An 18,182-nucleotide genomic window follows, 5' to 3' on the forward strand; every position below is an offset into this window, starting at 1 on the left:
TGGCCTGGTCTCCCTCTTTTTACATTTTGGGACATGTTTGGACTTGTCTCACTTATCTCTGAGATGTTTGGGGAAAGCTTGCAGGACGTTCTGTGTGAAGAAGGAACAGGTGCTGTGTATTTAATACAGCTCACTAAACGTACTTATGAACCTGTGCTATATTTGTTCCTCTGGGGTTTTGGAGATGTGATTGTGAGACTGTGAGAAGAAAATGGACCTGATGATTGATCATTGTAAGTCTATTTTCTTTGTCAATAGATCCTTAGTGCAGTGTCATTTATGAGTGACACAGAGTAGATTTGGTAAATTTGAACCTCTTTAAAATGGCTTAACTGTTCTTCTTTGCAGCTTGGTGGTTCCCCTTTTAATCTTAGTTTTATGAATGCAGAAAGTGAAAGCAGAAACCGAAAAGCTAAGACTAGCAGGGAAAACGCGACAAAGTTCTTTCATCTCATCTCTCTAGTGAGTGAATAATGCAATATCTCACCAAACAGTAACATAGCAACCCGCCCCAAATCTCCTGTTATCAGAAGGAATGGAAATTTCAAAGACTGTATCTCTGCAAGGCTTTGTAGGTTTTAAATATTGAGCCATCCGGAGTAAAAACAGGACAGGCACTTTCTGATTTATCATCTCAGCTAAAATGGTCAGAGACTGTTTCTGACAGGCATGAAAATAATGAATAAAATAATCTCTGTTTTTGTCTCATAGTCCAGTTTTTTTAAAAGATTAATTGATTTCTGACTACCTCATGTTCAAATGTGCAAGATCGCTGTTATAAGAACGTTGGTAACCAAACAACAGTAGCCCTATTGACATCCATTGTATGGACACAAAAAATAAAAATAAGACGTTCCTCGAAATATATATCTTCTTTTGTGTTTCACAGTTGAAAGAGTCCCATCATTTTTTAACAACATAAATGTGAATACATGATGACGAAATTTTTGATTTTGTTTGAACTGTCCCTTAAGAAACAGTTTCTATTTGTGAGTGGATGACACTGAACCATCTATGATTTGGTTTAGATCTGCTGAGTTTTTGAAGATAGCTTTTTCAATGCGGTACAGAGAACTACTGAGAAACAGAGAGAGTAAACCAGCAGGCTAATATTAGAGGTTACACATTGCTGATGGAGTTTTCATGTTCCCAGCATTTCTCCTTGTTGACAGCACGTGTTTTGAACACAGTCTGTTTTTCGATCTCCCCAAGGTTATGCACGCAGATAACATTTTTGTCTGCTTGTATTAAAATGAGTGTGAGCTTGACTGAGAGCGTGATGTCTATTTGTACACGGGTGGGTCCACCCGAGGGTGTTACAACTGCTTTGCATGCGTAATCCAGCATGCATAGGCCTAGTTTGTGATTATGTAATGCATGTTTGTTTGCAATATGCGTTTAGTTTATTTGAGAATAGTATCAGAATAGTAAGTACAGATTGCTTTCTATGTCTATTTCAGAGATGTGTAGAGGAGGTTATCTGAGGCCAGCCCTGTACGCAAAAGTGCTTACTCTCGCATCACATGTAATGGGGGCGAGGCAGATGTGGGCAAATTAGTTTTCCTTTGAGGGAAAATAATTAGTCCTTGAGAGAGACACAACTCGCTGCGTGTCAGAAAACCTTTGCATATTTGTATTTATATATTTTTTGCTTTGTTGTTTTGCTGTTTCCGACGAGTGTGTTGTTGTAAACATGAGGAGGTGCTTGTATTGTGCTACGTGTTTCTTCAAGTGTGTGTTTCTTCAAGTGTGTTTGCCTCGTTGCCCACAATTTTTCCTTCCTCCCTTCCACCTCTCTCTCTCTCTCTCCATGTGTGCGTAGTCTGGGCGCCCTGCCAAGTGGAGTGTGTTTTTTGAATGAATACCTGATGAGGCTGCTGAGGCTGACTGGGGGGGGAGGAGCCGTGCTCTCCAGAGCGCTGTGTGTGTATGTGTGTGTGAGGAGCAAGAGAGGGTTGGAGAGGGAGAGAGCTGGCAGTCTATTTGCCTTGCATAACATACGCTGTAGCTCTCACACGTAGGGCTAGTGAAACAGCACAGACAAGGGGACTTCCTTTACCCCAGGCCCTGCGAGCGATCGTCAAAGGAAGCAGAGGAGAGTCGGGACAGGGGGAACACTGGACATGGAAGCCAATCTAAATCAGTGGATTGTGTATGTGACCTGATAGCAGAGCTAAACCTGGACAAAGGACAGCTTGCCAGTGGGTAGAGTGAGTTACACTAACAGAGCAGAGAGAGAGTTGTTAAAGAAAGGTAAGGCTCCTATTAAAGATATCCAAGAATGATATCATGACATGGAATATTTGCTTTGTTCAACTCTGCATACTATTTTCAGCCATTATATGAATGTATTTCAGTGATTATTATAGCTGTCTACAATCATCATGCATTGCAGAAATAGTTGAACACCATGTCCAATTATGTGCAAATGTGTCGGTCTGTATAATGTGCTCATTTGCTTATAGGGGGGGCTGAGAGAGAGTGAGAGCAAGCAGAGAAACAGGCTTTAGTCATTGTACAGGCAGCAACAGCTCTGTTTGGATTCATGTCTAGCTTAGGACTCCCTAGACTGCCTCTTAAAGTGACAGGCACACGTTTTAAAGGTCATTAAGTGCAGCGAGGAGCTTCTTATATACAAAACTACAGTGTAAATAAAAATCATTCAGCTTTTTTTTTTAAGGACATTAATACGAGTGTTTAATTTTAGAGCTTTTTTGTTTGTATCTGTGTACATCGTCAGTTTCCTCCGGTTCAGTCATCTCAGAGATGACATCATTGAAAAGGTGTCACAGCACCCTGCGAGTGTTTTTATGTTCCTGGATTAACGTTGATATATCAAACATGGAATTGACTTTGTTATGCATACAAAACGCATGTATTAATATTACAGCACAGGGTAATTTAGTCAACGGTTTGTATCAACAAGAAATCATCTGTTTATGTATTTTTGTGGGTGTGTTTATTCGTATGACTGTGTTGTGTATCGATCCCATCTAAACTGCAGCAGGCCTGCGGAGAATTAGATCTACTGTTAAAAGAACTAGATGGATACTGAAGGTTGTTAATCTTTCTGGCTACTCACGCTATGAGTGAATGTGTGTGTATGTGTGTGTGTGTGTGTGTGTGTGTGTGTTTTTGGGGGGGTTCTTGCAATAAGAAATCCATCTGTGCTTGACATGGACTATAGATCTATGACACTGGATAGGTCACTAACAGAAATAAAAAAGAAATGAGCAGCACCGCCACTATTGTATGTGTGCAGCAGCATTGGGTTGCAGAAGTAGTTTGGGTTAATTATTTTGAATTGCTTGTGGATTTCACCAGACTGATATAGCATCTAGGACAGGCTTCATGCATGCATAAATAATGTGTGTAAATAAAGCATTTGTGAAATTATTTTACTTCCTCTCTGAAGTACCACTATACATATACAAACTGTATGATATATTCAGCAAGCTGTTTCCTAATGGTAAGTGCTGTAGTACACGTTAGAAATACAAATTATAAATTCAAGATTTTATGATCTGTCAAGGGATTGTGATATTGTGCTGTGTTTTGACGAGTTGCTGTTCTATTAAAACAATTATTATTAGGTTATTGGCAAACAATATAATCTGTCTGTATTATCAGTGTTTATGTTTTTCATCCGGTTTAAACCCCTAATATTGCAACATTTTATAAGCATGTGTCTGAGGAAGGTTCTGAACGCATGAAATGATATAGATATAATGAATGCAACAAAATGTATGTACAGTTTTATTGTTAACATGCTGTGTGCACAATAATTCTATTGTTCTCTCATACGTGCGCTCTCTGCACCAAATCACATATGCATAAGTGCGTGTTAGTCCAAGGGATATGCTGCTGATGTTCGCGTGTGTATTGTGCTATGTGTACAATAGACCAAGCCATTTGATGGTTGTGTGTGGTGTAAGCTGTAGCATAGAAAAGTAGGATAGTGGTTGGTGCAGATCTACTGTGGTAAAGAGATCTCCCTCCCTCTTTCTCTCTCTCTCTCTCTCTGTTGCTCTTGCTCTCTCTCTCGCTCTTCCTTCTCCACCGTTATACTCTAACTCAATAACAACGTTTGCTTGCAGGCAGAGCTCAATGTGGGTCAGGAGAGCCAGTGTTTTCTAACTCTCTCACTGTCTGTCTATGCTTGTCTCTCCCTCTCTTCCTTTGTCTTTTCCGTGTTCACACACTCTTGCCGCATGCTAACTGTTACCTCATACATGTATATAGACTGGATTCATATGCAAACATTATGTGCTTGATGCATGTAGAAAAATATATTGAGCTCTTGTTTAAATAGTGTTAGCACAAGCATCACAAAAATGCAAGGCCTTGTTGCAGGATCAAAATGAGATGTTTTCTTTCTAAATGCATAAATGGTGGTTTAGCTCGCCCAACCATAGAAAATCAAAAGGAGGTCTATCAGGTATTCCTGTAGGTTTGTCATAGGAGTCATGGTTTGGTCTTGTTAGCTGGGCAAGTTAGCCTCTGCTGGTAGAGGACGTTATTACACCATAGTGCTTCCAAAAAGCAAATTTTCTTCATTGACAACTATCAGTGGTTTGATTGATGAAATGTTGTAATTTCATTATATTTATGCAGATGTTATGCGAGATACAGATTTTTTAGGGCATTTTAAAGCAACATTGGACCCCATTGACTGCTATTGTATGGAGTCGAAACAACAGAGACATTTCTGAGATCTTCCTATATTTTCTATAGATAAAAAAATTACATGAGGGTGAATAATTGATGACAGAATTTTTGAATATTTGCTGCCATGTAACTGTTGTGTTTCTGTATGTCTGGTGCAGGTTAGCACAGATAACCCCAAAAGATGATTCCACATGAAGCCCCTGGATTCCTTTATCAGAAGAGATATGACAATGGCCAAGACTGTGATCAAACAGGAGCAAAGCTGTAGAACAATGAGAATCTTGACAACTGAGTTCTACTTTAACATATCCTGATCAAGACGTGTCGTTAAAATACGGGACAAACTCCAAGACCATGAAGTCTAACCAGGAGCGCAGTAATGAGTGCCTTCCGCCAAAGAAGCGGGAGATCCTAGCTCTAGAAGAGAAGCAGGTGCTGGTGTCAGCTGCTGTAAGTGAGAGCCAGAGTGGAGAGAATTTGGCTTGGCTAGCTAGCGTTGCTACCATGGCTAGCGTCGCCCACGTCCCCAACAATGCAGGTAGTAACATTGCTGAGCCCGACAGCCCCCCACCATCAAATAAACCTCTCACTGTGGTCACAGAATATCCTCCAACGTCTACATCTGCTGGGTTTTCCATCTCTTCCAGTAGCACCACATACAGAGGAGTCTTTTCTGGGCCTACAGTGCTAACAGCCAATCCTGCTGTTCTCTCCACTAGCCTTCCTCAAACCATAGGCTCTGTCCAGTATACACAACTTCCCCCTAATCTCCAGCTCATAGGCCCCTATACAAGTTACATCTCTTCTCAGATTGTACCATCCACAACCAGTCAAATACAGCCACGGAGGACACCCCACGAGGTCTTGGCCACCACAGCCGTCATCTCCCAAGCTTCCAGTATCGATTCACACAGTCAACATGTAATTTCCGCTGGACCAAATGTTTCACATAGTCAGTGCTTTCAGGTGGATAGTGGCCCGCTGGGTTTAACAGTTTCTTCCCCTTCTGCTCAGTTGCCCCTTCAAATCCATCCACACTCTGCTGTTCTTGCCCCTCATGGCTTGGCTCTTGGCACCTCCCAAGTGGTCCTACACTACACTGATGGCTTCATTGCAAAGCAACAAGACTCCCATCCAAGAGAGCTGCAGAATGGTGCCCTTGGAGATGTTACTGTGGTCAAAAACACTACTACTATGGCTAAAGGCCAACCAGAGGCTCACCAGAACCACAAGCAAAATCACAACTTGGGTCTACAGACCCAAGCACAGGTTCTGTACCCGGCAGACTACAGCTCTCATGACAGAGCAGGCCTGCAGACATCAGTGATGTTGGTATCCAGTAGCCACCTTGCAGCAAACAGTAACTCAGAGCTCCAAAGCATTTTCGGTAAAGAGCATTCAGCTTTGCAGCTTACTGAGAGAGGAGGCATCTGCCTAGGCAAGCCGATGACCAGAGTGTCTGCTCTTGCATCCTCAGAAAACCAGATATCTCCAGCCTCCAGAATCTCCCCGCACACACTCCTACAAGCTCCTCACAACACTCCTCAACAGGAACTCCCAACCAGCCTTTACTCTGCCACACAGCTCCCAATCATTGGGTACATCACTAGTCCTGCTAGTGGGCCCCAGCAAGCAGTGGCTGGTTATCAGAGCAACCTGCCCCAGCATGTGGTGATCTCAGGCAGTCCTTCCCTGCTGATTCCAGTGAGTGCCACTAACATCAATCCATCTACCTGCTGAACCCGAGTTCACTCGCTGTTCTGTCATCCCCAGCATAGCCAATGCATCAACAGCTCTGCATCACTCCTTCATCAATACAGCCCCACCTGCAGCCGCAGTCCTGCCTAATGGCAAAGATATCACAGGGTCTGATGCAAGTCATGCACCCTGCAGCATTCAAAGTCCAACCCAAATACAGTTGCCTGTTCTTTCGGCAAGTGTAGTGAGATCTCCAGTTCCCATAACACCTCCAGCATCCACGAGTCCTCACAGCTCTTCGTCATCACCATCAGCGGGCCTTCCTCCGTTTTTCATGAAGGGCTCTATTATCCAATTGGCGGATGGCGAGCTGAAGCGTGTGGAGGATCTGCGGACAGAGGACTTTGTACAGAGTGCAGAGGTGAGCGGAGAGCTGAAAATCGACTCAAGCACTGTGGAGCGCATAGAATGCAGCCGAACACCCAATGCTGTATTCATACAATTCTCAGTGGGGGAAAACAAGGCACAGGTGAGTCAGTTACTTTTGAGTCACAATGCTTTTTGAGTTACGATTTTTTTGTAGCTATTGGTAGAACTTGGCACAAGCAATGAGTTTGGTCATAAGGTCATGAGTTTGATTCCCATAGAATTCCCCCTTAAGCAGTTAAGTTTATTAAAAATGTTTTCTTTTTTCGTTTTAGGTTTGTGTAGAAGTACTGGTGGAATATCCTTTCTTTGTGTTTGGTCAAGGTTGGTCGTCCTGTTGCCCTGACCGCACCACCCAGTTGCTAGCACTGTCTTGTGCCAAACTCTCTGTTGGTGATGTTTGTATCTCTCTCACTCTTAAAAGCTTAAAAAACAGCATTCAAAAGCAAGATTACTTTTCGGACTCCGTGATGAAACACAACAGCCCCCATCAAAAAGCAGCCAAAAGCAATGGGCCAACTTACGATACACAAACCCAGATGGAGAGTCGTAAGAGGGGATGTAAAGTTACATCAGGAGAGGAGAACAGTTTTGTAGGAACACTGGCCGGGGCTTCCAACCCTGGAAACGCTTTGACCCTCTCAAAGAATGGTGGCGTAAGCCCTCAGACAATGGTGAACCACCAGGACAAGGCAGTAATAACATACACATCTGGTGCTGACAGAGCAGTTAGCCGCAAAAGGAGATGGTCTGCCCCAGAGAGAGGGGAAGTGACAAAGTCACAGGAGGAACCTCAGATTTTACCCCAATTTTCCTTTCTCCCACACCAGGTGAAGGTCAGCATTGAGGGCCACTCCAGAACAGGTTCCTGAGGGGCCTTTGAACTCAACAGAGCAGTGGTGGGGAGCAAATGGGTCACTTACAACCAAGACATACAATTATAGCCTTACTCGACTAATCCAGACTTCAAGAGATGACAGTTTTAATTAATTGAATAAAATGTTTTTCTTGGTGCCCAAGAAAAGGCTTTACTTCAAGTACACAGAGACCCAGAAATCATTCCCCATTACTGCCATAGACCCACAATCAAAAAGGGACTTATTTTCCTTTCCTGTGACATTCGTATCCAGGTTACTGTGTTCATTTTACAAAAGAAAATGTGTGATTATTGGAGTTGTGTCAAACCTTTTTAATCAGCTTTACAATTTTGGGTTGCAGATTTTAGGTTTGTGAGTATTGCCAGTTCAATTTTCTCAGCCTGCTGTGTGTTTCGGGTTTAGTCTCTTGTTAGGTGTACTAAATTCATTCATAATCAGGTCCCTGGATGAGGACTGTTACAAGGATTGATGGCAAAAGGGTAACAGTGAGATAATTTATTTGTGTGAGTATGATCATGAGTGCAATTTAGTGAGCGATGAGTATTATTATCTCGACAAAAGGCACCTTCCAACTGTTACCATCCCCAATAGACCAAGATCAAGAATAGCATGAATATACAACATTGAATGTTCAATGATTTAGTTTTGTTTGAATTCAGCAGTTGTTAGTCTTCTAGATATGCAATACGGAGCTTACACATACCTCATATGTGCATTTAACAGATTGCCCAATCAGAAGGCCTGATCAAATCTGAGATTTCAGTTGTGAGCGAGAAAGCCTTGGAGAAATTTTCACATTGGCAATGTAACGAGAAGTTTCCAAACAAGTCAGAACATTAGCACTTTAAAGAAAGGGAAGTGAATGAATGAAGGAAATATTCCCACCTCTGTTTTGTTACTATAGCGTCAGACAGTTTTGAGTCCTGTTAGTCATTTTGTGCATTACAACCTTTTAGGTGAAATGCATTGCTCATTTAGATGTTTTTTTAAACCAATAATAATGTCATTTTAAGTATTTCGGTCCTTACTTAATCCAGCCGCAATAATGAACTCACTTTAGGACAAAAAAAAAATTGGTAGCATCCTTTGAAATCTGACCTGTTTTAGAACACTGAATAAATCTATTAAAATTCAAATAAAACCATACAGATCAAATGCAGGATAACATTTAACATTACACTAATATGTTCCGTTTCATTCAATCTAAATCTCAAGATTATTTTGACATAGTATAAAAAGAGCTTGTGAAGGAGATGGAAGAAGAGTGTGAATATGTTGTACTGTTGTCAATATTTCTACCGTTGAAAATAAATTTCTACATATTTTTAGTGAACAAAACAAACTACAGTCACAACCTCATGTTTGTTTGTATCAAATAAGGTCTATCAGCCTAATGCAGGTCACTGTAAGATTTTACCGTACATTACACATTTTGGTTTCTTTACACTTAGCAGTGTGTTAAGAGTGGTAAAAAATGCTTCACTGTGCCCATCCACAGTCATTCTTAATACAAACAAACAAACCTGACAACCAAAATGCTGAATGTTAAAGAACTATTTTAAAATTTTAGCATCTATTTTCTTTACTTCTTGATCTTTGCTGTGCTGTTCATATTAAACAAGAAATTTGTTGAATACATTCACAATTGCAGATAAGGTTAAAAACTATTTTAAATGATGGATATAATTGCTATATTATATTCCATAAATATAATTAAAAGCCTTATGGAATTGTTTTCAGATGCTTTCTGTACGTGAAACAACTTTTCTGACTGTTTAATAAACCCAAGTGCTGTTATACAGTCAGAAAAAGTATCGGAATACATATATTTTTTGCGATTTGCACAAGTAGAAATGTCTAAGTAGATTAAAGCCAATGTATTTGTATGGAGACTTCATATTGCCAGCTCTGTGGTTCATCTAAATGCTATACATTCTGATATGTGTGGTTGTCAACAGAAGTCACATTGTTGTGTGTCAAGAGTAACGTTCAGATGGAATCACAAAAGACCTCATACAGTAGAAGTTATGCTCGATTGCACATTCATTCCTATTTGGATAGGTTTATGCACTTTTGAAGAGAGAGGACAATGAAAGGGAGACATTAAAAGGATGGTTGATTGGCAGCCACCATTTACATGCAGCTACAATTTGTTCAATGCAGTCTATTGTAATGGTGATATTAGTAAGGCAGTAAAAAACTCAGCGCTATGATACAATAGACTAGAAACCATTACGAAAGTGTCTGTGTGTCTGGATTCCTCTTTATATGTACCATTTTTCTCTCTCTCTTTTCCCTTTGTAGCTATGTACATTTAAATCTCTGTGGAGAACTTCATTGAAAATAGTCAGGTATTTTATCTGGTGGGTTTTTTATTTTCGACCTGACAACAGCCATTTATTGTTTATCTAGGCTACATCGAATATATTATTAAGATGAATGTCAACCACTTGAAGGCATAAAGTCATCACAGAGAATTATACCATTGTCAGACTGCATTCTCAGGTTGAGAAACTGGCCCGATGACTGTTTTTGTTCCTGTATTCGTTTTTGCAAGAACCATTCAGAGTTACGTATGAAACTGAGCTGGAGTTCACTTTGGCCCCAGTGCTGTGATTCATGGGAACTAACTGGATGACTATTGCTCCCTCTACAGCCCATCACTGTACATGCACCCAATGTATAAAAAAGCATGACAAGTTGTGAAAGTAGCTGATGTGCTTGCTTCGAAAATGTGTTCGTATAGAAAATGCAACATTCTGTTGTATGTACAATGTTGGGCATCAACGATACAGCTTTTTTTGTAATATATATCCAAAGACTGTCAGAATTTTGCTGTATGCAAATGCCTCAATGATGTATAGCCAGGAATAGTTCTAGCAATAGCACAAGGCCTCATTATGGGTTGGGAGACCAAACTTGACGTCTAGAGATTGACCTTCTCAGAACACATGCAGTCACTGATCTCGTTGTTTCCGTTTTGAATATTGTTCTGGGGTAGATCTTTTATCTCCCGTTAAACCTCAATCGCCGGAGTGACACCTTAAAAAATAGCACATAACTGATTTCTCGTTTACTTATATATTGAGTGTAAAGTACTATATTTGTGTGACTCGTTGTACCTGTGATATTTTTCTCATTCTTTGGAAAGCTCCTTTTGTACAAACTGACAAAAAGCAATGATGACAAAAGTCAACCTCAACTTTTCTAACTGTGCCGTGTTTATGTGAACAGAGCATCCAGGACTGTTCCGTGGAGTCAGTGGTCATTTCTTTGGTGGTGCTTGCAAGTTTTTGTAGTTAGAGCTGTTTTGATTTTTATGAAATGGAAGGGAACTTTGGACTCGACTTTTGGCAAATATATCCAGTTCAATGACTTCCTGTATAGTACAAATCTATTGTATCTGTATAATCACTCGAATAAAATACTGTGCCAATTTTAGCTGCCTCTTTCATTTGATGCACTCCGATTTGACTTTGGATGAAATGGATATATAATTTAATCATTCAATCTCACAGATAAGATTCTGCTTGAACCCTGACATGCCGATTGTACATTTTGCATTCATCCTTCATACATGCACACAAAGGCAAAATGCCAAAAGGTTGACAGAGTGACTCTCAATAAAATGACTGCCCCATGTCACAGTGAACCGAGCATAAAGATAAGAGTACTCCTGAGACACTAACCTACTGGCAGACCGATGTCTTACATAAACCCCCAGCCACCCCTCTATGACATAACCACTGAACACACAGTTCAAAAGCAGTGAGCTACCTCAAAGTATAGATTCGTGCAAAAATAACTAATGAACTTCAGCTTGTAGGTTTGTCTGTGAGTCTATAGTCTACGCATAGTAGATCTATTTACAGAGAACATTTTGCACAGTGTTCCAGCACTTAACAGAACCTCCCAATATAGTACAGTAGTGCAGTTGAGGGGGCGTAAATTTACATTTTCTAAACAATTACTTCACAAATTATAATCTTACTAAAAATGATTCTATCAATTGCTAACTCTGTGTGCCATTTATAAATAATTTTAATCTAAATCATTATAAATTACATCTATTTATAGTTTTTTTAATACAGTACATTTAAGAAATCTTCAAATGGCAATGACTTATGAAGAAACTGTATTTGCTACCGTATAAAGAGTTTTATAAACTAATAAACTAATTTTCAAATGCCTACAAATGTTAAACACTTAATAATTGTTCTTTTCAAGACTGTCCAGAGTCATGATAAAATGCAGGTATAACCTTTGCAGTCAACACGTCAGTCACTACACGTCTGTACAGTGACACATACCAGTACAATTACACACACAGTATATCAGTACAGTACGTGCAAACACGTCTCAATATTACATTCAACAGCAGTTTACTGTACAGTAAAGCTCTGACACAATAACAATTGTGTGGACTTGGTACTTGTTAGAGGAAAAACATCTTTACAGCTCTTGTGTCATACTAATAATTCCTGAAAATCATAGTTTATAATTGATAACAAGGTTTGCACGAAATGTAATTTGTTAAAGATCACAGATATGATCAAATAATGCATCTATTTTCAAATGTGCCATGACAAAAAGGGCGTGTATGGCTTTCCACTCTGTATGAATTAGGTTGCAAATAAAGGTATGGAAAGGTGTGACAGACAGGTAAGTTTTAACAAACCGAGCAACAAATAAAGCTTAAGTAAACACACAAAGAATAGCACCAGGGCAAGAAGAACTTCCTGGTTTTAAAAAGCCTTTTATTTTATAGCAAAAAGGATGTTTTTGAATACTGCAGCAGGGTTAATAGAACTGAAATGTATTTTTGATGTTTTTTAAAACAAAACTGTAAACGTTCATAGTATATAACATATCCCATATATACACCTGAAAAATCCCTTTGTGCTGAAAGATATGTGGAGTGTTAACTATACATGTGTAGTTACTTTGCATTTTGAATTTGCAACAAAGTCAACTTTTAAACGCTTGCTAAAATCTTAAAATAAATAGGAATAAATCATTGATTTAAGGAAAAGCATATCAAATATATAGCTATACGTATGCTATTTTTTGGTTCACAGTAAAATGACAGTAGTTACATTTGTACACAACAGTGCTATATTCTACCTTATATCTAACAAAATAAGTCTTTATGCATTCAACAGTATGTCTGTCTCCACACTGAAAATGACAGTGAGATTAAAGGGATAGTTCACCCAAAAATGAAAATCTGTTATCATTTACTCACTCTAAGGTTGTTCCAAACCTGAAAAAATGTCTTTGTGTGGTCATAATTCCTGAGGTACCGACAGTCAGCCTCACTCAATACAGTTAAACTGACTATATCGAAAATGTAATCATATCATTTCTTCTATATTTTCAAAATAGTCTGTGGCCAAGTGTTCTTGTCCATGTGCAATGTGCAGTTATTTGTTTTACATTTTGGCAGGTCTTTTCTTCACAGCTAATCCTCTGAGGTGGCAGTCCCTCTGGGCGGACTGTAGGCTGTTTTGACCTCTGCCAGGGTAAGCAGACTGGCACAGGTGGGTAAATAGATGTGCTGAACACGGTCCACTTCTGAGCGACACACTGGGCAATACTGATAAAAAAATAAGAGTAAAATATAAATATTTCATCTGCCGCAGACATGCTAAAATTTAAATTAGACAATGTGCCATTTCAACTTTTCAATATAGCTGACTATTTTATGTACTACAAATAAAACACTATGATGTCGGTTGGGGTCACAAGCTGAATATGGAGACTCTCTGACTATTAAGATCTTCAGACAATGATGATTGATGACACATCGAGATATATATCAGCAGGGTAACCAGTATGTACTTTTAATTATTAACTTAACAATTTAGCACAAGTATGAAAAATGATTTCATTTTATATTTAAAGACACACAGTATCTTGATATCAATCCTGTACTCTATATAAGCGCCCCTATTGTAAACATTTTATTGATCTCAAAAACAAGTTCAGAACATATATATCGAGTGTTATGATGCATATTTTGTGATAGTTGTTTGAATAATAATGTAAAACAATGGTAATAAAAATGCAGACACAATACAAAATTCATTTTCCATGGGCCCAGTGCATTTTTTTAAAAATGCCATATACATCAAGAAATGTAAAGAAAAAAGTATTGTGGTTCATTAATATTTTAATGAGTTGTGTAGATAAGCATGGGAACAATATTAATACATTCTTTAGACATTTTCTATAATTTGTATAATAGTTACACAATAATCACCTGGAGTTGGCCGGCACAGTTGTAGCAGCAGAACATATGTCCACAAGGACAGAACGCAGCATTGATCTCTTGTTGGCAACACATGGCGCAGGTCAGGGCCTCTCGTAGCCTTTGGAGTTTCTCCCTCAGAACGTGCGTTTCTCTGCAGCTGACACATGTCGTCTCTTCTCTCTCAGCCCGCGGTGAGGGACAGGGTCCGCACACATCTCTCGGGCCCCCACATCCTGTGACAGCCATGCCTGCATTGAACAGGGCACGCCGGGCACGGTCGTACACTTCCTTGGATGTGCGCTGGATATCGAAGATGTACCTTTTACCGAGATCAATGCTTTCGTTGAGGAAGAGGGAAGCCAGGTGACCCTTGAAGTCACGACTATATTGCATCTTCACTGTGCTCATTACCGTATCACACCTGAGGAGTAAAGTTTCATCATTTACTTAAAATAAATAAATAAATCAAATTATTGAAAGAACTGTTTACTCTATGAAGTGTGTGTTAAACACCCAGTTAAAGTGTAAAGTTCATCCAAAATTATATCATCATTCATTCACCCTCATGTCATTTCAAACCTGTTTGACTTTCTTTCTTCAGCAGACCACAAAAGAAGATATTTTGAAAAGTGCTGTTCGCTTACCAACTTTCTTCAAAATATCTTCTGTTGTGTTCTGCGAAAGAAAGAAAGTCAAACAAGTTTAAAATGACAAGAGGGTGAGTAAATGATAGAATTATAATCACTTCAAGGCTGATTAAATTCCAGTAATATACACCTGTAGAAGGCATGGATCTCAGTAATAGCACGATATAATCCATTGGCAGCATTGGTGCTGATGAACTTAAATAGATGTACCACACTGTCCCCGTTGTCTTTGGTGATGGTGACATATACGTTCTTTCCAGACTGAGTGGCCATTTGAATGACTGGATATATGAGTCTGAAAGGGAAAAAATATCATTTGATCAAATCGAATGAAACATATTTCTGAATGAGTCACTTGTATGATGCTTGCCATCACATATTTGTACCTGTCAACAGGAGTGAAATCTGTTTTGCAGACGAGCAGGCCCTCTGGTCCAACACCAATGAGCAGCTCCTGTCCTTCAGAGTCATGGGCAGAGTGCCACTCCACACCATAGTTGCCGAGAGAGGAAACCAGCTGCAGGGCTTGATATTCCACCGAAGTCTGACTAACACCCTCCAAATCTTTATGCCTCATATAAATCCTATAAAAACAATAAAGTGAACGTTTATACCACAAAACAATTATCTGTACGATTGTTATTCAAAAGAAGAATTTGTGTTATTCTGACTGAGAACTCCAAATGTTCTTACTTGTTGATGGTGTCATGACTTGGGTCTTGACCATAGATCTGGGAGTACTTCGGTGTGTTATGGTTGTAATCTCCAAACTCCGCTTGAGCCAACAACGCAGAGAGCTCGATTGCCTGCTCCTTGTCCAACTGCAAGCTTCCTTTGAAAAGTTCCTCTTTCACATGCATCAGAAACAAATGTCTGCAGAGAAACATTACATACAAAACCTGTTAAAGGGATAGTTCACTCAAAAATGAAAACTGTCATCATTTACTTACCTCTTGTCTATTCAAACGTGTATGACTTTCTTTCTTCTGCACTACATAAAAGAAGATATTTTGAAGGAAGTTGGTAACCGAGGAACGGCGGTACCCATTCACTTCTATTGCACAGACACAAAACCAATGCAAGTCAATAGGCATTTTGTTTCGTTACCAACATTCTGCAAAATATCTTCTATATTCTGCTGAGGAAAGAAAACCATAAAGGTTTGAAATGACAAGAGGGATAGTAAATGATAAAACCATCTAGCATCTAAACCTTAAAATCAGTTTTAATTTCCAAATATTTTAATACAAACACGCTCTAATCTAACATTCAGCTCCATCACTCAGTGTCAGTATAGTCTATTTTTTGCAAACAAATCTCTTTTTTCAAAAATGTGCTGCGTGTCATCAGTCCAAGCTAAATATAGAACCCCGCTTGTGTGACTCAATGAGAGTAAACTTTCGCAACTCTATTACAGCTGACAACAAAGATGCCACAAATGATAAGACATATTCAGGCTAGCCACGTACAGTATGTTCACAGTACAGTATAACCTTGGTGCTACTGAGATGAGTACTGTAAATACATAATAATAATTCATAATAGGTCATAATAATAAGAATATTATTTAAAACCGAACAAAATGTATTGTGATGTAGGCTTTTTTAGTCACATTGTTATATGCCGAGACGCAGTTGTTGTGTCACAGCACACTTTTTTTTCATGCAAAATCTACATCTACAATACCTTTGAAAAAGGCTGGCTTGAAGCCAGGGTAACTCATTGAACTAAACTCGGTGAACTGGAGTAACAAAACCAGACTTGTGACATCTGGCACATATTTCTATGCTGTACCTCAACATAAATCACTTGTGCAGCCTTATACATTCACACACTATATACAGTATATAAACAGATCAAACATAAATATTGCTAAATGATGAATGAATCATAAAAAGTTACATCATTTAATAACAAACAGGTTGTATTTTAACGTTGTTTTAACAGCCACCATAATGCTATTTGTTTGCATTATTGAATGTGGTGTAAAAAGACAAAAAAGTAGAATAGAAAAGAATAACAAAGGCTGACTGACATGGGTCTGGATCTTTTTCCACCATTGTATAACATTATGTAAGAGGTGGAATCACATTACAACGTGTTTCAACTCAAAAACAGCCAGGCGTACTGACACCTCCCACCCCCACCCTCCAAACCCACAGCACTCATCCAACATACCCAAACCGCTTCACTACACTAGAACGCTCACTGGAACAAAGGGTTACTTTTCTAAAACTTGATGGCTCAAATGAAACAGATCCTGACATGCATATACAAATGCATGTGCCACATGTGAACACTTGCACACGTCGCTTAAATTAACTATTTTTTTTCCCAATTGTGTCTAAATACAAAAAGGCACTCCTTATCTGAAAGCATGCCAGCTTCAAGAACAAACAAGCAGCTCTGTTAACTCCCTGCCACCGAATCAGACCAGAGACATTATAGGAAAGATGTATGTAGATGTGGGTCAAAGGTAAAAAGACAAAACTGCTCCGCACTGCTGGGACATCTGTGCAACATACTTCCTGTTTGCGCTCTTGAGAAAAACAAATGAAAAAAAACAGAACGCTTACCCACGTGCCTCATGTTCTTGAAGGAAATCGCTTACTCAAACAACTTTGCGGACACAGACCATCTTGTTTTTGTAGCATAGACAAAATTAAGTTTTCTTCATGATCCATATATGGATGGACTAGGGGTTGTGAACGAACATATTATATGTTCACTGAAATATAACTTTACCTGGTTTGTTCTTGCAGAATTAGATGGGGCTCAACGAAGAACTTCACTCGCAGCTTCAGTTTGCAGGGAGACAGGTTGTCTACTTGTTGAGATATCCTGTTTCTGAGATTCAGCCACAAGATCTCTCCCTTTGTTCCTGTGAACTGGAGTCCAAAATAATCCACCTCTATGATACCCATTTTATGGCATACCTTAAAAATAAACAAATACAAAAACACTCAAATCATTTCTGGTTGCACGGGTCCTCTCATCTGAATAAGATATTTGGGCACTTTTACTCTCTTTTTACATTTTAAAAAGGTATTAGATTGGACCACATAAAAGTCAACTCAAGCTGTGACAGCACACAACCATCTTTTTATTAATTCGGTCGTATACAATACACAAAAGAAACCAACATTTTCTTAAGACTTGCAATTGTGACAAAAATTCCAAATGCATTTATTCTTTATAAACAACACAATAAGAATTAAAACACCAACTTTTTGTTGGATTAGGTTATTTTGCATGACAGTAATTGTGATATTTTGCAAATAATTTCACAATGAGAATGAATATGAACTCTGAAATAACTTTTGAAAACTAAACCTCTGAATTCGTGTTGCTCACCTTATTAAGAATTTCTTCTCCATTTGCTTTTGGATCCGCCTCCACCTCCAGAACAATAGAGTCCGGACGAGTAATGTGGAATAACATGATGACTACAGTTATTGTTTCACACGCTGTAGATCGCAGTAAAACTCCGCTGGGTCGCAACCCATTGGAAAGCCACATGCGGGAGAAGGCTTATGAAGCTCTGGTCGTGTATAGCTCCGCCCCTAACAGTGAACGAATCATTCTTTTTAAACGATTCCTTTGTAAGGATTT

At 39.2% G+C, this 18,182-nt stretch overlaps 2 protein-coding genes across 2 annotated transcripts; one reads left to right on the forward strand and one right to left on the reverse strand.

The window, feature by feature from the left end:
• The first annotated feature begins 1,943 nt into the window (after nucleotides 1–1,943).
• atxn1b (ataxin 1b) lies at nucleotides 1,944–11,111 on the forward strand. Its single transcript, XM_056761954.1, is given in 4 exon segments — nucleotides 1,944–2,253; nucleotides 4,827–6,402; nucleotides 6,404–6,895; nucleotides 7,068–11,111. Coding segments are annotated over 3 exon segments (2,469 nt in total). The 5' UTR covers nucleotides 1,944–2,253; nucleotides 4,827–5,022; the 3' UTR covers nucleotides 7,665–11,111.
• A 1,299-nt stretch (nucleotides 11,112–12,410) lies between these two features.
• Nucleotides 12,411–18,065, reverse strand: mylipb (myosin regulatory light chain interacting protein b). The gene is made up of 7 exons (XM_056761980.1): nucleotides 17,925–18,065; nucleotides 17,316–17,506; nucleotides 15,264–15,443; nucleotides 14,957–15,154; nucleotides 14,701–14,865; nucleotides 13,933–14,344; nucleotides 12,411–13,266 (listed from the first exon to the last, which is right to left on the reverse strand). The coding sequence occupies exons 1-7, from the start codon at nucleotides 18,009–18,011 to the stop codon at nucleotides 13,132–13,134; spliced, it is 1,368 nt and encodes a 455-aa protein (XP_056617958.1). The 5' UTR covers nucleotides 18,012–18,065; the 3' UTR covers nucleotides 12,411–13,131.
• Between the last annotated feature and the right edge of the window lie 117 nt (nucleotides 18,066–18,182).

This window comes from Triplophysa dalaica, chromosome 12, assembly GCF_015846415.1.
Source record: "Triplophysa dalaica isolate WHDGS20190420 chromosome 12, ASM1584641v1, whole genome shotgun sequence".
In the NCBI taxonomy this organism is placed as follows: domain Eukaryota; kingdom Metazoa; phylum Chordata; class Actinopteri; order Cypriniformes; family Nemacheilidae; genus Triplophysa; species Triplophysa dalaica.